At 43.1% G+C, this 27,517-nt stretch overlaps 3 protein-coding genes across 8 annotated transcripts in view; 2 read left to right on the top strand and 1 right to left on the bottom strand.

Moving 5' to 3' along the window:
- Positions 1–4,080, top strand: part of LOC121698080 (protein FAM126B) — a 31,933-nt gene extending 27,853 nt beyond the window's left edge. For 4 of the 5 annotated variants that reach the window (XM_042079828.1, XM_042079826.1, XM_042079824.1 and 1 more), the window contains 3 exons: positions 465–552; positions 851–1,007; positions 3,352–4,080. In XM_042079828.1, coding sequence (XP_041935762.1) covers positions 465–552; positions 851–1,007; positions 3,352–3,971 — 865 coding nt within the window. In that variant the 3' untranslated portion in view covers positions 3,972–4,080. The remainder of the gene's footprint in view (positions 1–464; positions 553–850; positions 1,008–3,351) is intronic. The other variant, XM_042079829.1, reaches the window with a different exon arrangement.
- Positions 4,081–6,745: 2,665 nt separating this feature from the next.
- Positions 6,746–18,418, top strand: orc2 (origin recognition complex, subunit 2). Of its 2 annotated transcripts, none has more exons than XM_042079820.1 (17): positions 6,746–6,861; positions 7,248–7,371; positions 7,670–7,816; positions 7,920–8,006; positions 8,326–8,403; positions 10,102–10,133; positions 10,221–10,278; positions 10,597–10,802; positions 11,179–11,283; positions 12,438–12,547; positions 12,902–13,034; positions 13,907–14,003; positions 15,286–15,432; positions 15,779–15,950; positions 17,029–17,090; positions 17,346–17,464; positions 17,843–18,418. In XM_042079820.1, the coding sequence occupies exons 2-17, from the start codon at positions 7,266–7,268 to the stop codon at positions 17,924–17,926; spliced, it is 1,743 nt and encodes a 580-aa protein (XP_041935754.1). In that variant the 5' UTR covers positions 6,746–6,861; positions 7,248–7,265; the 3' UTR covers positions 17,927–18,418. The 2 variants fall into 2 exon arrangements, with proteins under 2 accessions (XP_041935754.1, XP_041935753.1); XM_042079819.1 differs by having other exon boundaries at positions 7,917–8,006.
- cfap410 (cilia and flagella associated protein 410) lies at positions 18,412–22,251 on the bottom strand. The gene is made up of 7 exons (XM_042079846.1): positions 22,051–22,251; positions 21,520–21,538; positions 21,356–21,402; positions 20,971–21,200; positions 20,328–20,475; positions 19,486–19,582; positions 18,412–19,360 (listed from the first exon to the last, which is right to left on the bottom strand). The coding sequence occupies exons 1-7, from the start codon at positions 22,137–22,139 to the stop codon at positions 19,223–19,225; spliced, it is 768 nt and encodes a 255-aa protein (XP_041935780.1). The 5' UTR covers positions 22,140–22,251; the 3' UTR covers positions 18,412–19,222.
- Between the last annotated feature and the right edge of the window lie 5,266 nt (positions 22,252–27,517).

The raw sequence follows: 27,517 nt of genomic DNA, 5'->3' as shown, positions 1-27,517 counted from the left end.
CAGTGCTGTCCACTTGAGTCATTTCCATGGCCCTCTGTTATCTTTGAGATTTTTATCTCATGCTCAGGAAATGTGCAGCATCTTTCTAATACATCAGCTCTTTGCATCAACCAAGTTGCTTTGAAGGTGTGCAGCTGTATAATTTCATTTAGCTGGTTTAGTTTATTTCATGTATGCAAATAATTAGATGTCATTTTCAAGTCAGTACATACTATACATTGATACTATATACTATCAATATATCTACCATAAGTACATTTTCCACTGAATTATGTACAGATTCCTTTATTTATTTAATGAAAATAAATATATGTTTTATGATAATCCTAGAAATTGTTCTCCAGATTAATGATGTATAGTCTCTCTCCTAGTCACATTAGTGTTGTTCTCTGCAGCCATTGGTTTTATTTACCTCAAGGCCCCTTGTCATGGAGTAAACTCTTCCTCTTTGTTGCTATCCGCAGCTATAATGGTGAATGGGACCTGGGATATGAGGCCCTGGAGGACATTTTGTACCGAGCGCAGCTGGACCTATATGCCAGGCCTCTACTGGTAATGCTACAGTACTACCACTCAGCTTCAACTGTCTCCTGACCGAATCTGTTCTTCATCTTTCATTATTAATATATGCAGTATATGCAGTATATGCAGTTGAGCTTTTACTGATTTGTGTCTTTTTGTCATTTTCATTGTTTTTTCGAATGACTTTTAGATTTGTTTTAGAGACAGCAATGCCTGTTACAGATAACTCCTTTCATTAGTTCACATGGTTTGAATCAGCACTTCTGCTCATTGACCATATTTTCTGCCTGTCGATTTTCAATCACAATTTCCTTCCTGACCTTTGTAGCTGGCCAACTCGATGAAGCGGTCCTTGCCGCCTCAGCCTCCAGACGGGGCCCGGAAGCTTCTGCCGGTGGAGGTGACGCCGACGGGGAGGCGTATCTCTCAGACGGCGGTGACGGCGGCCTCTATCCGCCGACTCCGATGGAAGAGAGAGGGTACGGGTACGCACTTCCCCCCACTCTGTAGCGCGCACCAGCTGACACTGCTATCACAGATGGCGCTGATGAAGTAATTGTCTGTTTGTGTGTAGCCGCTAGCAGTGGGAAATAGCTGTGTATCTGCTGAAGCTTTCCTTGCTATCATGGGAAGTATGCTTTCTTTGAAAGTGTTGTATAGATTTGGATACTTCCCCTGCTTGATTGGAGCCAAACTAGATGTTAGCATTTCGATAACCGAGCACATTCTCAAAGACTGGTCCACATAATTGAAGATGCTGCCAAGTATTTTCTTATTTCTCAGTGCTCCATTGTCTGATTTCACTAATATTTGTCCTGTGTTCCACATTACATACTTCTTCATGGTTAGAAGAACCATAGGTGTAACTAGGTATGCAGGCCCACAACACACAGAGAGACACTGAGTAAGACACTGAGAAACACTGAGTAAGGTTTCATATGCCGGTATCACCAAAAATAGAGATGGAAAAAGTTCATACTCAGAAAGCGTGAAGTCCTTCCATATTTGTCCCGGTTATATTTCACCCCTGCAATGACGCCAGGGGGAATGTTAACACCAAGGGTCAGTTGAGGGGGCAACTTATTCCCACTGAATTTGAGATGAAACACAAAAGTACTTTACCTTCCAGCTTTTAACCATTATTTGTAAGCTAACAATGATAGTGATAGTGTCAATTTTTTGTTGTTGTTGTTTTTTCTATGCATTGCCAGTAGCTTCCAATTCATGTTCATAAAGCTTCTCTGAGGATGATTGTTTTTGTAAAATCACTTACCAAACATTTTTTGTTCTTGTCAATGAAAATTCTCCCCTCTGGAGCTGCCTTGTCTAAAGCTTTGCTGCACTTTGACCATCATTGAATGCTATTAGTTCACTTATGTTGAAGGAGAACTCTGTAATGTTTCACATAGATCAGGGAGGGATCATTTTTCTTGATTACTGTCAGTACGAAAAAAAAGCTACCTAGCTCGAGATGCTGCAACCAAGAGCTAGAGCAGCCAGGCAGCTACAGTGCTACACACTGGGGGCATTTTTAAAAGCACATTTTTTTATTCGTACTGACAGTACTCTGACCTCGAGAAAGTTATATCAGAACCCCCTTCAGACTCAGGGGTGTTCCTCTGCTATCCCTGCGCATGCTCACTGTCTCCTGCCCACCCCCACCTCCCCTCAGATGGCTTTGACTACTCGAGTGATGTCGATTTGAGCGCCTTCCTGAACCCCAAGCCAGCGGGCCCCACTCAGCAGCCCCCGACCAAAGCAGCACCGCGCGTGCGCTCAAAGTACACCATCCACCTAACGCTGCGTGAGGGTAGGCACTAGAGCAGGCTTGTGGAAACAGTGTGGCTTGGCACTGCCTCCTCCGTTTACCCTCCCCACCCTCCTTCTCCATAGATGTAGAATCTGGGTCCTCGGCGTGGCCATGTGAGATGAGTTGTAGTTCCCCCGCTAACTCTCGCTGCTGTAGTTGTGCCCTCCCTTCCCCACACCCAAACAAATCTGAACGGAGACACGTCTGTTTGTTCTTCCTGTCTTTTGGTAACTCTCCTCTGGTCATTAGATTACCGTGTGGCCTACTATTTTTTTATCCACTGTCCACCCAAAAGGCAGTTTAATTTGTCCGCTGGACTTGATGCCTAGACTTGAAATCAGACTAATTTGATCAGGTCTTTGGCAGGTAATCATCATCATGTGGGTTATCTGGATTTTAGTGTCCACGTGTGGCTATCTGATCCTTTGATTTTGGTGTCTTGAAGTGTTGGGTAAAAGAGACTTTGTTGATGTTTGAATTTCAACTAATAAGCCTGGTATTAATAATAATACTGGACATATGTGTGTCTTGTTTGGCCTCCCTCAGTATTTGTTGCAATTTATTTGTTGTACTGTAGTGTTGTGGTTCAGGTTGTGGTCCCTAGACTAAGGGGGAGGTCTGGAGTGTTTCCTTCAATCCATCACCCTGTATCTCTCCATCTTTAGGTCCTCTCTAGCCTCTGTTCCCATTCTCTCTCTCTCTCTCTTTCTCTTTCTCTTGTTTCATTTTACCTCCATCTTTTTTTCCTTCCTCTTTATGAACTCTCTATCTGGCCTATTTAACACCTAACCTGATCTAATCTCCCAACTCTCTCTCTCTGTCTCTCTCTCCCTCCCTCTCTATCTATCTCTCTCTCTATCCATCTATCTATCTATCTCTCTATCTTTCTGTCTCTCTATCTATATCTATCTATCTATCTATCTCTCTTCTCTCTCTTCTATCTCTCTATCTCTTCTAAGTCTTCTTTCTCTCTTCTTATTTCTTCTCTCTCTCTCCCTCTCTCTCTTCTCTCTCTGTAGATGCTGATGGTGTGAGCGGTGGAGAGGACTCCTTTGACCCAGACGAGGGTTTCTCCTCAGGAGCGTCGAGCAGCAGCCAGCCCAGCGTGAAGAAGGACGCGGCGGGCGCCACTCCCCGTCCACCACGGGAGCGCGAGGGCCCAGCTGGGAGGCTGCGCGACCTAGCGTCCGACACCAGGGCGGCGCTACGACGCTTCCACCAGCGCCACCAATCCCCTCCGCCTCCTTCTCCGACCAAGGCCCCGGCGACCTCCTCCCCGCACGCCCACTCGCCCCGCACCCCAGAGGTCAGCCCAACGCAGCGTTACCTGGACCCCCGCTACGTGATGCAGTTTGGGGCGCCGCTCATCCGGACTGCCAGCACCTCGTCCAGCAAGTCGCTGGACTGCGGCGGCTTCAACGGCTCCACAGGCCCCAGCGCGTCGCTGGGGAGCCTGAGCGCGGCCGACCGCCCCCACTGCCTGTCGGCCATCAGCCTGCAGGAGGACCGGCTGAGCCGCGGGGCCAGGAGTCAGGACCGGCTCTCACCAGGAAGCCCCTTCTCCTCGGCGAGTCCCCTCTCCAAAGAGTCCCGCTCACGCTCCTCCAGCTTCAACATGCAAATCATATCACAAGTGTAGAGGAGCCAAAGACCTTTTGGGGGCTCTGTGTTTTTGTGTGTTTGTGTGTGTGTTTGTGTGTGTGTTTGTGTGTGTGTTTGTGTGCGCGTGTGTTTGTGTGTGTGTGTGTGTGTGTGTGTGTGCGCGTGTGTGTGTGTTTGTTTGTGGGTGGGTTTGTGTGTGTGTTTGTGTATGTATGTATGTTTGTTTGTTTGTGTGTGCGTGTGCGTGTGCATGCGTGTGTTTGTTTGTGGGTGGGTGTGTGTGTGTGTTTGTGTATGTATGTATGTATGTATGTTTTGTTTGTTTGTTTGTTTGTGTGTGTTTGTTTGTGGGTGGGTGTGTGTGTATGTTTGTGTGTGTTTGTGTGTGTGTGTGTGTTTGTTTGTGGGTGTGTGTGTGTGTGTGTGTGTATGTTTGTGTGTGTTTGTGTGTGTGTGTGTGTTTGTTTGTGGGTGTGTGTGTGTGTGTGTGTGTGTGTGTGCGTGTGTGTGTGTTTGTTTGTGGGTGTGTTTGTGTATGTATGTATGTTTGTTTGTTTGTGTGTGCGTGTGCATGTGTGTGTTTGTTTGTGGGTGGGTGTGTGTGTATGTTTGTGTGTGTGTGTGTGTGTGTGTGTGTGGCCATGTGTGTGACCGTGTGTTCCTGTGTGTATGGACAGGTGCATGTATAATAGCATGTATCTCTGTAATCTTTGCTTGTGGTGTGTGTGCATATTCGTATGTATGGGTGCTTGTTGTGTGCGTAAGTATATTTGTGTGAGTGTGTGTATCTGGTTCTCTGTGCATGTGTATCAGCATGTTTTGCCGTTTGTTGCGTACGGTCTACTACGCTTTAGGCTAACACAATTATGCATCAGCTTATTTGTGAAGAAAATGTTTTTTGCTCAATCTCACCCCCTTGTGGACCTTTGTGGATGCACACCTGGAATGAAATGATCTTTTTTTTGTGCCATAATATCATGGTGTTCGGCGTGCAGTTCCTACACCCGCTGTCATTGCTCCATGTCTGGACAATCAGTTGGAAGAGCGACAATCACGTCAGCCGAGTGACGGGGTTTTGATTAGGGAGTGATTGTTGTTACTGTATAGAAATCCAAAGAGTCTGTGTTCTACTGCTGAATGCATATTAAGCAACGCTGCTTCCAGAACCACGGATAGAATTCATACCTGTTGCCTGTGCTGTTGACGTACCATAGGTTAATGTAACAGTCAGTCACACTGTTTGAATGAGAGAAAGAGAGAGAGAGCGTACGAGAGAAAATACTTTGTGATGTCTACATATTCTTTCTCACTGATGCTGTACATTGGAACAAATTTATATTTTAAAGTGTGTACATTTGTGTAAATGATTATTGTACAATAGAAGGACAGAGAAATGAAAAAAACTATATATAATGCCTGTACAGAGATGACATATCTATTATTGTTGAATAAATATTGTGCTGTTAATGGAAAATAATGCTTCAGTTTTGATACAAACAAACTCCTGATGTGGAGTTTGGCACCTTGCATGTCAGCCTCTGCCATTGGTGTATGGGTGAGCGGTAAATGTGAGGCATGAAATTGTTAAGCACTTTTTATGCTCGGAGGAGAAGAAAAGCACTAAAGATTCGGTCCATTTACCATTTTACCAAGTTCGTGGCCTGCAGGCTCCTGGGTCTCCATACCGGGATCCAGAGGATACCTAACTTCGACAGTGTTAAATCCTTTAGAGATCCTTTAGAACACTGTCTCTGGTTAAATAATTCATTTTTGAAATATTCCTGAGGTCAGAGCCTACAGGTTAAGAAGCACAGTTGTGCTCATAAGTTTACATACCCTGTACATATGCTAAAGTTGACTAAAAAGAGGAATAAAAAATCATCTATTGGAAATTGATCTTAATGCCTCAATTTTACAAAAATTAGGAAAAATCCAACCTTTAAGGACACCAATTTTCTTTGTGAATGAATAATGTATCGTACATAAATAACTGTTCTTCCTTAAATTACAGGGGCTCATAAGTATACATACCCCTATGTTAAATGCATCCTTAAAAAGCTCCCATGGCCTTTGATCATCACATACCCTACACCATATCTCAAGATTGGCATGGGGTACTTTCCATACGATCATCTCTCAATGCAAATTAAACCAGCTATTAGGCTAACTGAAATAAAACCATGCCAATCTCTAGGTATGGTGAAGGGTATGTGATGATGTGGGGCTATTTTAATTCCAAAGGCCAAAGGAACATTATCAGGATGCATAGTATCCTGGATCCATGAAATAACTGGCCTTTAAAAATAGAAATCTGCCCGCCTCTATGGGAATTTAACATAAGGGTATGTGTACTTATGAGCCCTTGTGAGCACAACTGTACATCTTGGGAATTTCAATGCTTAAGGCAGACAAAGTTAAAAGATCTCCAACCAGTTGGCCCCTTGTCCTAGGCTGGGGCCAAAGAATCATCATGATAATCATAATGGAGACACACTAGACTTGATCACCTTAAAGAATCTTTAGGGGCCTGCACTGAAAGGGAGCTCCTAATAGATCTTAATGACACACATTATTATCATAGGGAGTACCAATTATCATATTCTTTCACAGGTGAAACATGTCTACATTTTTATTTTATCATAGTTTAATCATACACAGTAAAACATAAAAGTCCTGCACATCACCAGAGAATGTCTAAACTTGCTCTGACATCACCTTGTGAAGTGAAGGGTTTTTTTTATGGTAGGCCTACGTCTGTTTTGATTGGGTGGGTTTTTTGTACCACGTGATCTAAAACTTTCATCAGTGGCGCGGAATTCTTTCTGAAGCCGGAAGAAGTGGTTAGCCAGCAGGCCACCAACAAATGGATGCACATGACACGTGAAGATAATTGCCAGCATTTCTTCTGTTGTCAGTTGATTGCTTTTGTAAGTAAACACACGGGATTCACGTTTGTGTTTTCAAAGTGCATGTACGTTAAAAGCTTATAGCTGCAAAGTTAGCTTGCTAACGAGACTAGGCTGTGTCAGTCAGTGACATCCGAACTGTCCATGTGTCCAAAACCCGAAACGACAAGTTAACCAGAAACAAAAACAGCTGATTATGTTGATTTAACCATCTGCATTAACGTTAAATTGAAGATGTGACATCGGATTGCATTATGATAAATCGTCTTTAACGTTGAATTACTTACGTTAAGACTTTAAGATTGTAATTTTCTACAAAGGTGTCATCTTAGCAGTGCAGATAACGTTAACTTACTGGAACATAATGTTGTGAATGTCGTAACGTTAACCTGTGTATTTGGTCACAGGTTACGTTAAAGTTATAAATGCAAACCATGAGTCCTCTGAAACGATCTGCGGAAAACTCCTCCCTCGAAGTACGGTTCATTGGGGATGGCGATGTGTTAAACCACATAGTCGAGAAGCATGAAGGTTGGTACCCTAAAAAGTGTTTGTATTGTAGTCATCGATGTTTTCTAGATTTTTAGTTTGGATTCAGACAAACATTTTAGTGGGAATTCGTGAAGAAATTGATTAACGTAATTTGAGCAGATGACATGCTTCATTTCATGTGGTGGTTGGACTGTTAAGTGGTTGTACTACCTATCCATAATATTGGTTGTACTGATTATCATAAACTTTTCAGTCAAACCCACTGCAAAGTTTACAATTTTCTCTGTAAGTAATTCTGTAAGTAGCCTAACTATGTAATATTTCCCCCACACCTCAGGTCCAAAGACAACACCATCCTCTGTTCAAACTTTGGTGACCGTGAAAGGTTCCAAGAAGAAGCTCACTGACGAGGATGAAGAAGAGCAGGAGGAGGAGGACTTTAACGAGCAGGACTACGTGGATGCCCTAGGCACTGAAACCGAAGGTATGCCACAGAACATAACCTCTTGCCGTGGATATATTTACCCAGGTAGATTCAGGGCAAAGCGGATGTCAGTCTGGCTCAACTTTATTATGTGTTGCAGAAGGAGCTGAGAATGGGTCAACTGGCACAGCTGGCGCTAACGTCTTCACTTTTCAATCTCTCAAACGCAAGAACAAAATGGCACAGATGGGTAAGAGTGTGTGGCACAGATGGGTAAGAGTGTGTGGGATGGATGGGTAATGATGGGACGGATGGAGAAGAGTGTGTGGGACCGGCACCGCAGTTATTTGCTAGTTTAACCTGCACTTAAGGTGAATTTAGGATGGGAGGGACTCAAACATTATCAGAGAGGTGCCACTATTTATTGTCCTTCATTACACACCTGAAGTATAGATATAGTGGTATAGTGGGACTGGGACAGTAGTGTAGGTGTCTCATGCGGTATTGTCACTGATCCTCTTAACCTTTGCATGACTGACCGTTCTCATCCCTGGTTGATTCTTCGGTAGCGTCCGAGTGGGCTCGGACTCCAGCGAAGAGTGTAAACTTCAGCGTCTCAGATTCCCCAGAGAAGGCCGACGGCAAGAGTGAGTGTTAGTTCTGTTTCTCTGACACTTATGCAACTTTCAAACAACTTTGTTGTTGAAGATGAACTTAACCATCACAGTTTGGTTGCAGAAGCACATGGTATTCTATGTATTGTGGCGGTAGTGGGGTAGCGTAACGGTTGGGCGCCAGGTGGATTTATCCACCACCACTCAGACAGAGTGAAGATAAACGAAAGTTAAGAAATAATAACTAAATAGCTTTATAAAGCACCACAAAACATTAAATGGTTTTAACTCTAACTAAAAGACTTCAAGAAATGCAAACAGGTGTGTTCAAAAATTGAATATATTGTTCAGGACACACATGAACACCACACAAGCAAACAAATCACAACAGCAGCAGCAGTCCATTCAGCCTATTTTTAGGTCAGGCCACTAGGAGGCGGTAGGCGGTAGCCTCGACAAAAAATGCAAAAAGGCAAGACGCAAAAAGGTCCAAAAACGAAAAGTATCTTCGGTCAAAAAAGACCTCTTCGGCCTAAGGCCACAATAAATTCAAACAGGTTAAACAGGCTATAACTAATTGGCTACTACAACATAGCCGACTGCTTCAAAGCTCCCAGTGTGGATAAACCAATAAACAAAATAACATTTAAATAGCAAAATCACTTAACAAAAGAAGAGCTCTCCAAAACTAGAGCACAAACGTGATTGCTTTCAGTTTACAGTTTAGATTAGATTACAATAAAGGCAGGCCGGCGCCGGAGGAAAGGAAAATGTAGAAATAAAAATATCCCCAAAAGACAAAATAATAATCCCCAGGAAAACCCCTAAGGAAACCCTCCCCAGTAGCCTATGTAATCTATATTCAACTTAAAGTCGCGCCGCTCACGACTAAACAACAAGAGCGCTTCTAAAGAGCACAGGACAACACAGAGAAGTGGGCCAGCTGCTACAACCTCGCTACTGTTGCGTGTCTCCTGCAAACAATGGTAAAACAGTTCTAATGCAAGGGGATCACGGAGCGAATGGAGTGCACACCAAAGGGCCAAACAACTCGCACAAAACTACTAGCTTACCCACGTTGCGTGACTCCTGCAAACAAGGATAAGACAGTTACAGCGCAAGGAGATCACGGAACGAATGGGGCAAGACAGGCCGACAGGCCAGGAACAACAACTTTGCTGCCGTGATCGCTTGCTGAACAATGATAAAACAGTTCGTTATTGCAAAGTGATCACGGAGCTCGGTTTGGACTAGACCAAACACGCACAAAACTCTGAACAACTCGGTGGAGTTATCAACCTGCCGAACAATGGAAAGACAGTTCTTTGAAGCTAGGCAATACTCACGGAGCGTCCGAGACAAGGACCAAACCAGGCCGCTCTCACAAGGCAAAACACTCTACCTGTCGTCACGTTCAGCCTACGCAGGGCAACACCAGCGAACCAAACACACAGCAGACGAAACACCGGTAGAGGGAAACGAGAGAGGCGGAGACAGCGCTACCTGGGCTGTTATTTATAGACGCTGACCATCTTCCGTATGTAGCTGCCATGTTTTCATTACATTACTTTATTATAGGGGGTCAGGTTTGATCGCCACAGTATTCAGTGAGAAGGACCTACAGCTGCTCTAATGGAAGACCTGACTCTATATTAGCTAATCTGTAGATAGGTTATCTTGCAGGAGACATCTGCTGAACCCTAACCTTCAGTATGTGTTTTTTTTCTCTAGGGGCTGTCACTCAAAACAAGACTCCACAAAAGGTATTGGATTTCTCTTTAGCTGTTGGTTTGCATTTGTCATTGATGTATTCATGATTTTAATTTTGTTTTTTGTTTTTCTTCCTAAAGGGGAAGAAGGTGCAGTTTGTCTCCACTACTCCCCATAGGCTGAGAAAGAGATTATCAGGTTGGTTGATCTGTCTGGGAGAATGTTTGGTCATACAGAATATTATATACTAAAGCAGCCTTAAAACAATTTGTCAAAAGATAAATAATACAGGTGTGTCTCAAAAAATTAGAATATTGTGGAAAGTTCGTCACCCCCCACCCCTCTTTAAAGATACAGCCCACATTGTGTCAGTTGTTGATATTTGAGCTCCACAGCCAATCAGATTACATGCCCTTCCATTCCTTCCCTTCCATGTGCTTGAAACACCTTGTTGATTGACTCCGTCTGAGCCACTCTATTTGCTTACCATTTAAATGACCATTCTGGGTCCCTCAGCTCCCAACCTGAAGTCGGACAGCGACAGTGATTTCTCCGCATCCAACTCTGAGGATGATGAAGAGGGTGAGGAAGATGAGGTCGCCGGACGAGAGAAGAATGATACGGCTGAGGTTCAGCCTAAAACCCCCAGCAAGTCGGCCACAGCAGCTGCTGCCGCCGCGCTCTACAAGACTCCTGCCAAGAAGAGCAAGAAGGCACCTGAGGTGATGGTCAAATCAGTACAATATGTCTCCCTACAGGGAACCAGCTAGTTCGTGGATTGTAATGGACTTATAACTAGATGTACAAAATACCTTACATTTTTGCCCTGCATTTTCAGATCTTTACCTTTTACTGTTTAACAGTCAAGCTATGTGTAGATTTGGACATAGGATAAGAATGTACAACAAATAATATATCTATCTAGAATCTGGTTTTGTTTACACAGAGCAGTAAAGAATACAGTTCAAATTTTGGTTTCGGTTGTTGATATTTGAGCTAAACAGCCAATCAGATTCCTTCCCTCCCCTTACTTGCATCAGCGCTTTTCCTACTTCAGCCGGTTACCCACTCATCTCTTCATTCGTGTGTCCCTCGCAGCCTCAGCCTAATCTGGTGGAAGAGTATTTTGAGGCTCACAGCAGCTCCAAGGTCCTGACTTCAGACCGCACCCTCGAGAGACTTCAGACCCCCAAACTGGACCGGGTCAGTGCAAAGTTAGCTGATCAATATCTTAATAATGGTTAATAATAATAAACCAGGTTACAAAGTGCTTTATATGATCTGTTTTTCTATATCATTTACTTGTGTTGGTTGTCATCACATTACGAAGATGACACACTAGCGTGATGTCGGAGCAAAATCAAGAAATGGGCAGATTTTTGCACCAAACATTTTGTCTTTGTGATGCGTCAATCTTTAGTCTTCTGGGGCCGTATTCACAAATAATTTTAAGGCTAAAAGTAGCTCCTAAGTGGCGAATTTAGGAGCAACTCCTAAAAATAATGGGCGTGTCACTCATAACTTTAGGACTGCTAATTTTTTCACTAAAAGTAATTCACGAAGCATTTTAGACCTAGAAGTAGCACCTAAGTCTGGGACAGCTTAAAAGAAGTCGAGAGGACTCCTAACTCATAAGACCTATTCACAAACAGCTTTTTGTGGCATTTCACGTTGCAATGTTTTTGAAATGCGTAGCCTATGCGGCAACAGGAGCTTTCAATCGGGAGGGAACAATTTTGCATTCATAAAAGGGATGCAATAACGCCACCAACAACAACCAAAACTACTCATTGTTAACATGTAAATTAAATGTAACGTTTCATTGTGAATCAAATTAAAATGTTCTCCTCTTTGCAAACGTAGGCATATGGTGACAGATTAATTTAATAATGCTGCAAAGATACTGCATCAATCCGTAGGCCTATGTTTCATTAGGCTACTAGGCTATTTGTTTTGCCTTACTCATTTAGGCTAGGCCTTTTTATTCAGTTATTCATCATCTGTCCTTCGCACTACTTGTGTAGCACACGCATTCTCCGACTGTCACCTGTCACTCATCATTGTAAGAGAGGTGTTTGGAATCATTCCCGCGTTACAATCATCAGCCAATCAAGTTGGTCACTTCAACTTCAGTCAAGCTCGTGCATGAGTAATGACATCATCCATAGCAACGAAGACTCACTCTTAGTTTAGGAGTTGTTATTTTTTTCTTACTAAGAGTAGGTCTGAAAGGCTTTGTGAATAACTTTTAAGAGAAAACTCCTAGCTAAAATTATTGTCACTATCTGGTAGAGTACATTGTATCGGATTCTTTTGCTTCTGACTTTTTTTTCATGGTGCTGTTTATTGCGTTGCAGGACACACTGGTGAGGCTGCTGGACGGAAAGCCTTCCTGTTACAACACAGAGATCAAGCAGCTGAACCTAACCCACGAGAAGCTCTTCAGCAAGTGGATGCTACAGTTACAGTTGAGTATCTGTAGTGTGTGTCTGTGTGTCTTTGTGTGTTGTGTCTGTGGTCATGGGTCTGTGGGTGTTTGTGTGTTGTGTCTGTGGGTGTTTGTGTGTTGTCTGTGTGTTAATTGAGTCTGTGGTCATGGGTCTGTTGGTGTTTGTGTGTGGGTCTGTGTGTCTTTGTGTGTTGTGTCTTTGTGTGTTGTGTTTCTGTGTGTGCCTGTGTCTGTTTTGAGCGTGTAATGGTTTCTACTTACTTAGCCTTTTTTAATCATAGCTGATAGCAAGGTCAGCAAAGTCTTCATATCTACTGGGTATGAATTCACATCTGTGTGTGTGTGTGTGTGCGCGCATGTGGGCTTTCTCAGGCTGGGCTTTAACATGCTACTATACGGCCTCGGCTCGAAGAAGCTTCTGCTGGAGAAGTTCCGCACCTCCATGTTGTCCGACTCCCTCCACCTGGTGGTCAACGGCTTCTTCCCCAGCATGACCCTCAAATCGGTCAGTCTGCTGCTCAGCCTCTCAACTCTTCTTTTGTAGTTCTGGGCTTTGTAGTCAGATTTTACTTAAAGTTTGCCTCCTAAATGTCTATGAACCATATTTCTGTGGTGGTAGCCTGAAAAGTTGTGGGTTCAATACCCGGCCTCCGCCGTTGTGCCCTTGAGCAAGACACTTAACCCCGAGTTGCTCCAGGAACAGTGGCCCTTGTAATATTACTGACATATAAGTCGCGTTTGACAAAAGCATCATTATTGGGAAAATAAGTCCCGACAGGGCGAACCGGACCCCGACGCGCAGCGGGGTTCTGCTCTGAAGGGACTTATTTTCCTAATAATGACCGGCATTCTATACAATATCCCGCTTATTACATGGCTACTTGCCAAAACAAAATAATAAACTCCCCACGATATGACTTTAGCCTACATAGCCTAGCCTATTTGTTACCGTTCCTCATGGTATTTGCTGAGAAACAAATAGTTTGCAACACACGCTGAACTTGAATCAAACATTCTTTAGAACACAGCTGATCAACCGTCTGCTTTTCACTTTTGAATGAAGTTCCAGTCCTTGCTTAGTAATATGAAATACCTGAAGCACAAACTCCATTGCCATTGACAACGGTCATTATTTTTTTCAGAGGTCCTTTCCTAGGAAATAATGACCGCTAGAACGTTGGGAAATCCCATTTAAGTCAATGGAGCATTCTACTTGCCTTGTGAAGAGCCGTGTAATAAATAAATGTAATGTAAATGTTGTCATATTTGTAAAAGGTCTACTGCTACCAAAGGGTAGAGATTGTTTTCTTTTTATTATTTAGAGTAGTGATGGTGATTGTTGCAGAAGTGTCATGGTGTTTCTCCTGTGTATTGTAGATCCTGAATGCCATCACCAGTGAAGTTCTTGAGCACAATGGCACTTTCCGCACCCCCATGGACCAGATAGACTTTGTTGGGAAAACTTTGAAAGAAGGTGACCAATTTCTTTTTCATGGTCTTGTATTAGTGAGCTTCCACAGTGAGCGTTTTCCCCCAGTTATCACTTGTAAAATGTAGTAAATGTTTGATGTAGGACCATGATTGTCTTATTGCCTTACTGACTTCATTAACTCATGCCAAAATGTGCTATGTTTAAGTTATTTTACATTTACCGTTTTTCTCTGTTGCTTTAATGCTTTTATCAACTCTGACATCACATTTTCAAAACAATTCACACACAGGCCTAAACAGAAGCACTCTGGCCAAAATGACACATTTCGTTTGCTAAAGGCTTAAAGGCCAGGGATATACTTGCTTTTAACAACGTGTAGGCACCATGGCTGCCATGTGTATCCTGCGTCTGTTTAGTGCGTGAGTTGTACACGTCCTCCAAATTTAACACGATGGGTACGCAAAATGCAATATTCACATGAACACAAGGAGCAGTAGTATATCCATAGTATGTGAATGTACATGAGCATGCAAGACCGGCTTTATTTAGGACTGAGTCTCAGTTCTGTGGTCTTGTTGAGTACTCCACTAACACGCTTAGTGCCTGCGTAGTACTTGGACAAGGTTTCGCTCACAATGCAGCTAATTGTGCACACAAAAATACACAAACACTTGGTGAAAAAGCAAGTCCCAACCTAACACTCATAAAACAAACAACCTTACTTTTTCTATGTTTGTGCTATTTGTTGATACTTTACATAGTATCTGTCAATAGCTGAAATGCAACTGAATTACAGTTTCGTTAAAGCTGCAGTTGGCAAGTCTGACAGATTGAGGGGACTTTGCCAAAATTTTGAATGTTTACAACTCTCATGCCCCTCCCCTTCTACCCGAGCACCCTCTCATCGAGTATGTGCTCGTCAGTGCGCACCAGACTGTGATTGACAGTCAGATCTCACACAGCCCTGCTCTGTTTGGACCAGAAGAACCAGGAGCTGTGGATTTTTGCTAAACCAATAACAGGTTCTAGGTGGAGGTAGAAGTGCGGGGTTTTTTTCTAAAACCGGCTAATTTATGTTGTTCTGTTAGAGCATAGTGCCGGTTTCAGTGAATATGATCAAAAAAATCTTGCCAACTGCAGCTTTAAGTGAATCTTCAATGAAACACTGTAATGCATACTAAATTATTGTACAACTAGTAAATGTCTTAGGCATTTTTTTAAACATTTGTTTGGAACTCTTTTCCAGACCCATTTGTACCTGCTCTTGTACCTGTACAATTACACAAGTGACAAATACATTTTTTGAATCGTGACTCTTTTCCAGATCCAGACACACAGATCTACCTGATCATCCACAACATCGATGGCCCCATGCTGCGCGGAGAGAAGACCCAGCAGGCCCTAGGGCAGCTGGCCTCCATTCCCAACATGCACCTGTTGGCCTCCATAGACCACATCAACGGCCCGCTTGGTACGTCCTCAAACTCTTAACATCCTATGGGACAAACGGAAGCAAAGATGTGCAATGGCTGAAACTGTAACAGAATGGACAAATGGGCTTGTGCCGTAAATCAAGGTTTCTTGGTTGTTGGACACTAGAATCTGTGTTACCTACAGCTCATAGGACCTAGAGAAGGGTATGTATCCTCTCATCTAACTCTGTTCTAGACGGCAAACTAGCTAAAAAGTTGGTGTGTTCCTTTACAGAGTTAGATTTGTTTTTTCCCCCATGAGAATAAGGGGAGAACTCTGATTTCTTGGGCTGCAAATACCATTGTGTGTGTGTGTGTGTGTGTGTTTGTGTGTGTGTGTTGCAGTGTGGGACCAGTCAAAGATGAGTCTGTATAACTGGCTATGGTACGAGACCACCACCTACCTGCCCTACACAGAGGAGACGTCTTATGAGAACTCACTGCTGGTGCAGCAGACTGGAGCCCTGGCCCTCAGCTCCCTCACACACGTGTTGCGCAGTCTCACGCCTAACGCCAGGTACACACACACACACACACACACACACACACACACACACACACACACACACACACACACACACACACACACACACATATAACTATATATAGTGGCAAACTTCTATAACTTCTAAACTTCTGCACAGTTCCATCAAAAACACCAGTTTAATTTTGTACAGTAGATGCAATACTTACTAGTTCACCTGTTTTGCTGTTCATGGGTTTCATCGGGTCCCTTTCCACAGATAAAAGTAAAATCAAACACTTAGATTATGAATGCAGACTGCATGGTGCTTGATAATACACCTGTGGGAAGGGACCTGATGAAACCCATCAATAACCTGAAAACATAAAAGAGGAGAACAGAAAATGTGATTTATATATATGACCTATATATATAACTATATATGAGTTATTTATATATATATATATATATATATATATATATATATATATATATATATATATATATATATATATATATATAACTCAGAAATGCATATACCGGTATACATATCGCACAATAACACATTAGGAAGTAGGCTTAGAAGACACTAATCATCAAGATCTGTGGACATCACTATTACTGCTGTATATAAGATTTTTTTACCTTAATATAACAGCTTCGTAGTCATTTGATAGTAAACAAACATGTAATGGGGACAGTAGTGCATCTAGCATAGCTGGCAGCCCCTCACAGGCGGAAAAGCAGCCTTGCAGTTTGGCTGATGGCAACTCTGAGACGTCTCGCGAGAATCATGAAACATTACCTGGTCATTAGATATAGCTCTATGAAGATTGTCTTGGCCTGTCGCTAGTCTTTCAGGTCCGAAACAAAAGCACATTTACCATGTCCGGGGGGGGGAGGGGTTCAAGCCTGAGTATTTACAACGGCAAGGTAAAATGTAAATATTCTGTGACTCTAGGGGGAGCTCTAGAGTCACCAAAATGCCTGAAACCACATTGGATATTTACACACATTGTGTTTAGGAGATGGTCATTGTCACAAAGGACCTTTGCAACACAAGTCCCAGTTTGTTAGGTGTGTGTGTGCGCATGTCCTTCCCTGCTCACGGTGTTGTGTGTCCTGTTCACAGAGGGATCTTCAGGCTGCTGGCCGAGTTTCAGCTGGAGAACAAAGACAACCCCTCATACACAGGCAAGTCACATACACACACACACACACACACTCCACATTCTCACATTCCCTCCCACTACCCATCTGATGCACAACAAACCAAATCTGGCTGAGTTTTGCCAATTGGCACAATGTGTGTCGTTCTTACTGTATCGGTCCCTCTTGAAGTTTTATCGTAGATCTCTGAAAGAAGTTTGTGTGGACACTGTGAGCAGTACAAAGGCTACACAAACTAAACTGCTCATCATTCATAGTGACTTTCTTTCTTTTCTGAAGGGCTGTCTTTCCAAGACTTCTATCAGCGTTGTCGTGAGGCCTTCCTGGTGAATAGTGACATCACTCTCAGAACACAGCTGACGGAATTCAGGGATCACAAGCTCATTCGCACCAAGAAGGTATGGAGTCATTCCTGTAAAAGAGGTCCTTTTATTGAGTCTGGACTTTGTTGATAACTTTGATGATTGCCAATTCTGGTATGCTGATTGGCAGTGTTTTAAATTATTAAATAATGTCTCTATTTAGTGTTACATAATTGTGGTTTGTGCTTCAACATAATCTAAATTGCCACCTTAGCACCTTTAGTGGTTATTTTGACTCATCATTTCTAGTAAATCTAAAATCCTCAACTAATCACTGATTTGGTTTTGGCAGTGTCCGTCGGTTACCACAGCACCGGTACTCTGCTGTTTAAATTTCTGAAATGCCCCTTGGTCAGTGTAACCTCACAGTGTGGCCTTTGTCCGGTGTGTGTTCCGTGTGCGTTTCCCCCCCAGGGTGCTGATGGCGTGGAGTACCTGCTCATTCCTGTGGACACAGGCACTCTGACCGACTTCCTGGAGAAGGAGGACATGGACTGAGCGAGGAGGGGTGAAGGATGGACGGACATTTTCAAGATCTGAGCACTTGTGTGGGGACACCCTCACTTATGGACTTAAAAACTAGCCTTGGTCTGACCACAGCAGCGAGCATGTGTCCACGAAACTGGGCCAACAGAAAGCACCATGGGAAGAGCTGCACTCTTCACCATGACAACGATGCTCTTTCATTTTGCCAAACAAATGTCACATTACATTTGAACAGTAACCAGCACAAGACTTAAATGAAACTCCATGCAAAATGACAAGCATTTGTAGGACTCGTGATGTCTAGCTCTAGACAGGACTTGATGGCATGGACTCTTGTGAGCCATCTGTGCGCGATGAATGAAACAGAATGCTGTACTTTATAAATGTTCAACAACAGCTCACATATGACCATTTGTGCTGTAGATTAATGATAGACATTACTGAATCATGAGCTGATGAAATAAAACATTTTGTACTTGTATCATTAAAAGGATCACTTTTGCATCTCAATTGCAGTTTATTGACAAGACATAGAAAAATATGTTGCATTTCTGAGAAAATTAACTTCAATAAGCCAGAAAAGACCATAAATAAGCACTTGCTGAGAAACTAAACACAATCCCAAAGCTAACCAGAAGCGTCAAAACTTAATGAAGGCAAACAGAGCGATTCATTCCATGCAAGTGAACACTGATCCTGCTTTCTTCATAGTTAACAGCGTTTTGGACTGTAAGGCCAATACTCTGCACAGTTCAAATTACAAGTTAATAAGCAACACTTTCCATTTCAATTCTTGCGCTTTGGGCGTATTGAAGACCAGGACACCGAAACCACAGGAGAGGTGTATAGTGTAAAGCTGGGAAATGATTGTAATGAATGAACTACTGCGCTGTGAACACTGAACTGATGGCTAGTTACATCCCTCTGTCCTGACATGCTGAGAAGGGATCAATATACAGTAAAAGCATACAAATCCATACAGAAATGGCAATGTGTGCACTCAGTAGTAGGCAGCTTGGTCATTCACTACAAATACTAATTAACACTCCACAATACAAACAAGCGTTTGAAAATGCTCTTATGGGGATTAAGTGCTACAGTATATGTATTTGATATGATGTGCTTCTAGCCAATGATAACATTGAAGTGACGGTGATCCTTACAGTACCCTAATAAATAGTGTATTTGTCATTCTTCCATCATGCATTGTCTGTATTGGATGGGTTATCAGCAAGAATTTCCATAGATGGCATCAAGGAAACTATAGGTACCCTGTTGGTTATTATTGGACAGAGCCACCATGGCTTGTTAAGTCTCGACAAGGGGGATTTTCTCCTTGTGTCGACAACGGGATCGTAATTTGTTCTCAGTGGCGGCCTGAACGATCTTCAGCTCCTCGGAGTTGAGATCCTTCAGCAGCAGAAGCACGGCTTCAAGAGTGTGACTCTGCAGAGATAAAAGGGAAGAGACCTGGCATGTTACACTATACGTAAAGATGTACTACACCCGACAGTAGCCTACTGACCCACTGCTCTGTGTGAAGTGACACAAACTTGTGCAGTGCAACTCACCCTTTTTCTTGGGGTTGCTCCAGATTCCCTCGGGGAGGAGAATGACGAGAATTTGTCCCGGGGTAATGGCTTCATGCCCAGCTGCGCCCGGATTTTACTAACCAATGCAGCCAAAGAAAAGTCCATTATCAAAAAAGAAAAAAACTTGCACGACATCTAACTAAAGATCAGTTTTAAACCAGGCCATGATTTCAAGTAGGTGGTTAAGTGGCAAACCTTGGTAAGGTAACCCAGAGGAACTTGTAAACCTAAATAATAACTAAAGAAAGAACAAACAAACTAAAGTACATAGTTTACTGACAAACCTGGGTAAGTATGCATGGCTTCATTCTCCAAACAAAACAATGCCATAGGGCTCTTGTTGTAGGAGGTTTACCACTTACTCCGAGTTTACCACGTACTTGGAATACCCCCCAGATCTGTTACTTAACCACCTACATGGAACCGATTTGGGGAAAATATCTAATTACAATTTTTTGACAGATACTGCAATTGCAATTTGCGATATGATTTTTGAATTGATTCAGTTCAATATCGCAAATGTCTCTTTAATTTGTTCCACCCCTGATTGGTGAGCACGCCCAGTGCACAAGAAGCACAGGACCCCCAACCGACTGTGAAGCTCACCAATCAGAAATTCTGTGCCCCTTGCGCACTACGCACACCCACCAACCAGAAGTGGCACAGTCATGGATGACACGAATATACAAGTCATAAATGTGACAAAATTAACTGTGCATCATTATTTGTAGCTTTTGCAATTAGGTAATTGTGTTGATTCATATTGCGATTGCGATAATTTGCTCTACTTGGAATACACCCCAGAAGTGATCTTGACATACTTGGTCTCCTCCATGCTGTAGTTCAAGGGGTCATTCTCGGAGTCGGCCTCCGTCATGCCATTGGTGGACTCTGCGGAGGCTGGGCCTGGAGGCGTGCATATCTCCTCGCCATCCTCTAGGGCCTGGGCCAGCTCTTCCTCCGTCACCACTGCCACAGAAGCACACGCACAGAAACAACACAACAGTTGTCCCTCTTTAGCTACTTATTCATTCATTTGGCTGACGCTTTTATCCAAAGTTCACTTACTTCAATTATAACAAGGGCCAGTCAAGGTTAAGTGCCTTGCTCAAGGCCAGGACACAACGGTGGCAGTTGGGTATTGAACCCACAACGTTTCTGGCCACCGACTCATATCTGATATATATCTGGACCTATCCTTCGCTTAAGTCATTCAAGCATTTCTGATGATCAGCTTATCCATTCATATCCATATCCATATATTTCTTATAATTTCATATAACTTGTTATCCATACAAAAAATAGCATGCTTGTTATCATTAGTTCTTCACAATAGCTACATCTCTCCATCATTTATGAAAACTATATGTGTATTGGTTACATGAAAACTATACGCTTATTGGTTGCATAATTTGTTTTGACAATGACTAACAAGTCAACTTGTCAATCCACGTTCAGCCTGACCTTGGTTGTCTAGCTTGTGTAGACCCGGCAAGTTCCGTAGTACCGTGAGGCGGTACTTGGTCGGGTCCGCCTCGCAGCATGGGTTCTCAGCTAGCCACAGAACCCGCAGCCGTGCCAAGCTCTTCAAGTGACACAGCTCCGAGAGGCTCTGGATGTCATTGCGCCGCAAATAGAGCTCTGTGAGGTTCTGGCAGCTAGATATGTGCTCCAAAGAAGAGATTTTGTTGGCACTAAAGTCAAAGAAAATACCAGGTAAATGCCAGGGAATTATGGCCTGGGGGACACTTTTAAGAACAAAATATGTGAACAAGAAAACAAACAGTAAGCATATTGATTATTCTTTCATTACTGCAGAAATATTTAGACATTTCTGGACTTGACCTACCTCAGTGTCAGCACCTCAATATTGGGTATCTCAGTGAAAATGGAGATCTGTAATAAAGAAATAACATCTTACGTGGGTTATTTCAACATAAAATAAGTAATTAAGTATAAATGACCTTATACAGAGCACATATTTACAGAATATGATAAAATGTAATCACTTACATCTATCAGGTTACATCCCCTGATTAAAACAGAAAAAAATCCATTTATCATTTCTCCATTCACAAAACAAAAAGATTCTGACAATAACAAACATATCAATGTCACTTTGTAAGGAACAATTTTAATGTGCTTTATTTAATTGTTGAGCCCTTTGAAAAACACTTCTGTGAGGCACCCCTGATAGGACAAGACAAGACAAGAGAAGTGCTGCAAACACATGCATACAATATCTTCCCAATTCTTCTTCAGCTAAAACGCATCAAGTACTAACGTTACGTTAACTTAATAACCGCCAGCCTAAGCAAATATGATTACATTCCCTCGTCTAATCATTGAACAGACTATTTTGCCTGCCGCGAGTAAAAGATACGAGTGTAGTCTCACCTAGCCATACATTTTATTGTCCAAATGAACTAACTATGCAGAGATAGATAAGTTAGAGGAGACACAAGCACCCTGATGTTGACAACTGCTCTTGCTAGGGTTGCTAACGTTAACGTTGGAGACCACACCTGGTTGTGGGCAACTTACCAGCAGTTTAACTTCTTGACACTTTCGAGGTCCGACGCTTTAGCCCTCGCAAGTACGAGCTTTCGGGTTAATTTAACTTCTCCTGGCATTACGATAACAATTCAGATTGACCCTCTAAGACATAAATTACCCCAAACAAGCACAACATAAAGCGCATCCATTACTAGCAGGGAGGAGGTTTTTATTTACTGCAACTGCGCATGCGATGTATCATCCTAGCGCGTCTTTAGCAACCTGCTAGCAACCCCTTGCTATTCATTTTCCTGGCAAGTCCGAACATGTCCACCAGATGGCAATGTTTTCATTCATTCTTGCCTTGGACACTTACCCTATTTTATAGTCTGCTCTTACCTCATTTTAGGTCCTCTGATATGTACATGTCATGTGCTTTAAAATGGTGCAGTTAGTGTTGATGTATATTTAAGACATCTTGATTCGCATTTATCCTATAGAAAACCCTTAAGGAGCCAAACATTTGTACTAAACTGTGGGCCGAATTATTTTGAGGCCCATAAATGGCTTATCAACTGGCTACTGCTTTGGGAGACACAGATAAGAGCTGCAATTTTCTGATTAACCTCAATGTCAGTGTCACAATGTCTGTTATGGTGGTCAGGAGAAGATGTGCAGAGAACAACGTGGTTCTATTTTGTCTGAAGTAACCTAATACAGATACCAAATGAGACCAAGGGCAGATATGGATTTGCATAACTGTTGTTACTTATTTGTACCTGAGCAGTGTAATTTCTCAGCAAGGAAGAAACAGAGAACAAAGTGAAAAGAAAACTAAAGTTTTTAAATTAAAGTCTGCTCTGAAGAAGGCCCAAGCTGCTACGCGTGGACATTTTTAGGTCCTTTTTGGACATGTCCAAGTTGTAATAAAGATATTTCAATTTCACAGAGGTTGGTCGAAGAGATTTGTTCTCTTTTTTCTCAGGCAAAGTGCAAAGAGCACCCAACGACAAACACACTACAGAACAGAGGACTGAGCACGCTACTGCCTCCAATCATACTACTAAAGTCTGTCTGTGTTGTTGAGGTATCCTTTATTAGACAACAGTGCACAAAGGGCAGGATGTAGATGGTAAACAGACAGCTTCTATCTCCCTTTGCTATTGTCTCTCCTCTTGGATTAGCTTCTGCCCAAGAATTTTACCAGTTTTATTTTTTAAATTATAGTGGATGGAATCCACTATCTTGAAATCTCCTGGCTTCTTCTTATTATAACCTTTTTATCTTTTTACCTTTTCAAGAATTAATGTGACTCTAACCGCTTAACGTACAGACATGTTGAAATAACCGTTCTGAAGGTCTGGAGTGGTAGCCTAGAAATCTAGACGCACCCTAGCGGCGGCAAATTAATTTGCTCAGCCTGTACGTCTAGTATCAAACCATAGGGATTTCTATTGGCTGACGCCGTGGACGTCATCCAATCACAGCGCTCTATTTTGTTAGAGAGTCTTAAGGCGGGCTTAACAGGATAACGACAGTCCTGCAACGGTGAACAACAAGGAAGGTGGCTATGGCGAACGAAGAGCGGTTGTTTGAATCGGCCTTGGCGTCAACTTTGGAGGAGTTGGACTTGTGCTTTTCTTTGAAAGTTGAGCAACACAATGCACTTAAGTCATTCCTTTCGAAGAAGGATGTATTTGCCGTTTTGCCGACCGGATACGGATATGGTCGTAGCGCTGGCCTATTGCATGCCTAGGCAGTTTGAAAGACAATTCTCTGCCCTCCCCTTGGATTAAGCGAGGTGAATGGTTCGATTCCAGACTATACATTTCAATGATATAGGATGGCCCGCCAGGCTACTGGAGTGGGGCAAGAGATGTATTTTTTCAGATTTTTTAAAAAAGTTTATACTTTTTGGGAAATAGGGGATTAAAAATGTTAAAAAGCTAATTTTCCCCCCATAAACTTCAAAGGCTGTGATGTCATAATGGCCTAAAGCCAGCTGTGCTTGTTAAGCTCCCAGAGTAGTTCCCGGGCTAATTGACCTGTCGCTAAGCGCCACCCTTAGAACGCTGATGAGCCAATTACAGTCCAGCCTCAACAGGACTCGGACATCAGCTCGGACAACTCCATAGGAAACAACAGGGAGGAGCCATAAAATGACAAATTAATGGTTATTTATGGAGTTTATTAACTCAAAAAACCCCGACGGATAACCATGGTCAAACTCTTTATCAACCGTCTCTGATTCAACCGTCTCAGCTTCTAATGCATACAATCTGGTGCTCCCTAAAACTACACATCCTGTTTAAGTGTTTCCAGTGTGTCAAAATAAAAGTCACAGCCATATCTCATGCTTTGAGCATTATATCTCCAGAACGGTTTGACGCATATGCTTCAAATTTGGTACAAGTGTTTTTATGGACTCAAAGATGAAGTGAGTTGATGTTGGAGGTCAAAGGTCAAGTCAATGAACACTCTGAGTGTGATATCTCAAGAATGCCTTGACATACATGCCTGAAATTTGGTATGAGTGTTTGTATGGACTCAAAGATGAAGTGAATTGATGTTGGAGATCAAAGGTCAAATGTCAAGGTCAAAGACACCTTGAGTGTTATATCTCAAGAACGCATTGACACACAAGGTCTTTTGGTATGAGGGTTTGTATGAACTCAAAGATTAAGTGATTTAATGGGGGTTTTTTTCAAGGAATTTCCCCACCAACATTAAGCCAGCAGCTTTCCATCCACTATTGTAATTCCTCTGGCATTACATTCTAGTTATTATTGTAATTTGTATTGCTGTGTAAAAAACATTCATAAGCTATTGTGGCTACTTGAAAATGTCGACATGGATATATGGCGATTACAGGGACAGATTGATCACCATCAAAGGAATCCATACATATATATATTTTAGGTCACAGGGACCCTGAGGCAGGACAACATGGCCGAGTGATTTCCAGTTGCACAGTAAGCCCTATAGGCCTACAGACAGAGAGTGAATGGCCTCACGCTATAGATAGCTTACACTTTGAAGGGGAGGATTGTTTATATAAACTTCAATAACATAAATAACCTTCAATGAATGCCTAAGTGGTCTTAATCTGTCAAGTCGGCTTTTATTGTCAATTTCTTTACATGCACTGGTCATACAAAGAATTGAAATTTCGCTTCTTACTTTCCCATGCAGACATAGACATGCTTTAAATACAGACATAGACATACTATAGACATAGCCATAGACAATAAACATTAAATTAAAGTGCAAGACTGAAATATAGAACATGTATGTATCAAAATAGAAATATAGGACATATATATATAAAAAGAAAATAGAGGTAGTTGTGTTGTATATTTATATAGTCTTAACAGTTACATGAAGTTTAAACTTGTGCTTGTGTGACCTGTATATTTACATTGATATGCAGTATGCAGTAATTTCAAGTATATCAGGCTTGATGTGAAGCAGCAACACGTTTGGCTGCGCAGTCACAGTGCAGTTCCACATGGTAGTGTTGGGGGGGGGGGTTTGGTAGACAGGATCCTAGTTTCCTAGGTTCCTGGCTGTCAGAGATGGGAGAGTGGGTAGAGTGTTCAGCATCCTGATTGCTTGGTGGATGAAGCTACTTGCCAGTCTGGTGGTGCGGGAGCGGAGGCTCCTGTACCGCTTTCCAGAGGGCAGGAGGCTGAACAGTTCGTGTGCAGGGTGGGTTGTATCCTTGACAATCATTAGTGCTTTGCGGGTGAGGCGGGTGGTGTAAATGTCCTGCAGGGAGGGGAGTGGTGCTCCAATGATCCTCTTAGCTGTGTTAACAGTGCGCTGGAGGGTCTTCCTGTTCTGATCTGTGCAGCTTCCGCCCCACACTGTGATGCTGCTGGAGACGATGCTCTCGATGGTCCCTCTGTAGAATGTAGTCATGACAGGAGGCGTGGCACTTGCCTTCTTCAATTTGCGCAAGAAGTAGAGGCGCTGCTGGGCTTTCTTCGCCAGTGATGCTGTGTTGGTGGTCCATGAGAGGTCGTCGCTGATGTGCACCCCCAGAAATGTTGTGCTGCTCACTCTCTCCACAGCATCTCCGTCGATGGACAGTGGTGGCAGTTGTTTGTGGCCTCTCTGAAAGTTGACAACAATCTCCTTGGTCTTGCTGACATTTAGCAGGAGGTTGTTGTCTTTGCACCATTTAGCCAGCAGGTCTACTTCTTCTCTGTAGTGAGCCTCATCGCCCTTAGTGATGAGGCCCACCAGTGTTGTGTCGTCCGCAAACTTCACCAGATGGTTGGAGCTGTGAGTGGTTGTACAGTCATGTGTTAGCAGTGTGAAGAGCAGGGGGCTGAGCACACACCCTTGAGGGGCCCCCGTGCTCAGGGTCAGAGTGCTTGAGGTGTTGTCCCCGACACGTACTGCTTGTGGTCTCTGCAACAGGAAATCCAGCAGCCAGTTGCAGAGGGAGGTACTGAATCCTAGCTTGTCCAGTTTGCTGATGAGTTGTTGTGGTATTATGGTATTGAATGCTGAACTGAAGTCTATGAACAGCATTCTCACATATGAGTCTTTATTGTCTAAGTGGGTGAGGGCTGGATGGAGGGCAGAGCAGATTGCATCCTCCGTGGATCGTTTGGCTCGGTATGCAAACTGGAAGGGGTCCAGGGTGGGGGGTAGGGTGGCTTTGATGTGTGACATGACTAGCCGTTCGAAGCACTTCATGATTATGGGCGTGAGTGCTACAGGACGGTAGTCATTGAAGCATGATGGTGATGATTTCTTTGGCACGGGTATGATGGTGGCAGTTTTGAAAAGTGATGGGATGACTGCTTGCTCCAGAGAGGTGTTGAAAATGTCTGTAAAAACATCCTTCAGCTCTTCTGCACATTTCCTTCAACACTCGTCCTGGTATGTTGTCTGGGCCTGCTGCTTTGCGTGGGTTAATGGTGGCTAGTGTCCTCTTCACGCTGGCAGAGGACAGGTACAGGGGTTGGTCGTGGGGGGGAGGTGGGGTTTTCTGTGGGTGAGTGTCATTTTGTGCTTCAAAACGGGCGAAAAAACTGTTCAGGTCATTTAGCAGAGAGGTGTTGTTCTCACAGCTCCGTGGCGCAGGCTTGTAGTCAGTGATGGCCTGTATGCCCTGCCATAGGCTCTGTGCATCTCTGCTGTCTTTGAAGTGTGTTGTTATTTTGTCTGTGTAATCCTTTTTTGCCTTCCTGATGCCCTGGGACAGGTTAGCCCTCGCTGTTCTTAGGCCAGCTACATCTCCAGCTCTGAAGGCTTTGTCTCTGGCCCTCAGCAGTCTGTGGACGTCTCCTGTCAGCCATGGCTTCTGGTTGGCCCGAGTGGTGATGTGTTTTATTTCTGTAACATCATCGATGCATTTGGTGATGTAGGAGGTCACAGTGTCTGTGTATTCCTCAATGTTAATGTGGTTGTTGTGGGTGGCAGCTGTTTTGAAGATATCCCAGTCTGTTGTTTCAAAGCAGTCCTGAAGTTGTGAGACGGCCCCCTCCGGCCACATTCTCAC

This window comes from Alosa sapidissima, chromosome 23, assembly GCF_018492685.1.
Source record: "Alosa sapidissima isolate fAloSap1 chromosome 23, fAloSap1.pri, whole genome shotgun sequence".
Taxonomy (NCBI): Eukaryota; Metazoa; Chordata; class Actinopteri; order Clupeiformes; family Clupeidae; genus Alosa; species Alosa sapidissima.
This window is presented reverse-complemented; position numbering and strand designations above follow the sequence as displayed.

Bases quoted from the DNA above. Each gene is read 5' to 3' on its own strand.
- orc2 (XM_042079819.1), top strand. From the start codon at position 7,266: ATGCAAACCATGAGTCCTCTGAAACGATCTGCGGAAAACTCCTCCCTC. The intron at 7,817-7,916 runs GTATGCCACAGA...TATGTGTTGCAG, and splicing joins CCTAGGCACTGAAACCGAAG to AAGGAGCTGAGAATGGGTCA. The intron at 10,279-10,596 runs GTTGGTTGATCT...TGGGTCCCTCAG, and splicing joins GCTGAGAAAGAGATTATCAG to CTCCCAACCTGAAGTCGGAC.
- cfap410 (XM_042079846.1), bottom strand. From the start codon at position 22,139: ATGCCAGGAGAAGTTAAATTAACCCGAAAGCTCGTACTTGCGAGGGCT. The intron at 20,476-20,970 runs GTCAGGCTGAAC...CTTCTGTGGCAG, and splicing joins ACACAAGCTAGACAACCAAG to TGGTGACGGAGGAAGAGCTG. The intron at 19,361-19,485 runs GTGAGTTGCACT...TTATCTCTGCAG, and splicing joins GAGCAACCCCAAGAAAAAGG to AGTCACACTCTTGAAGCCGT.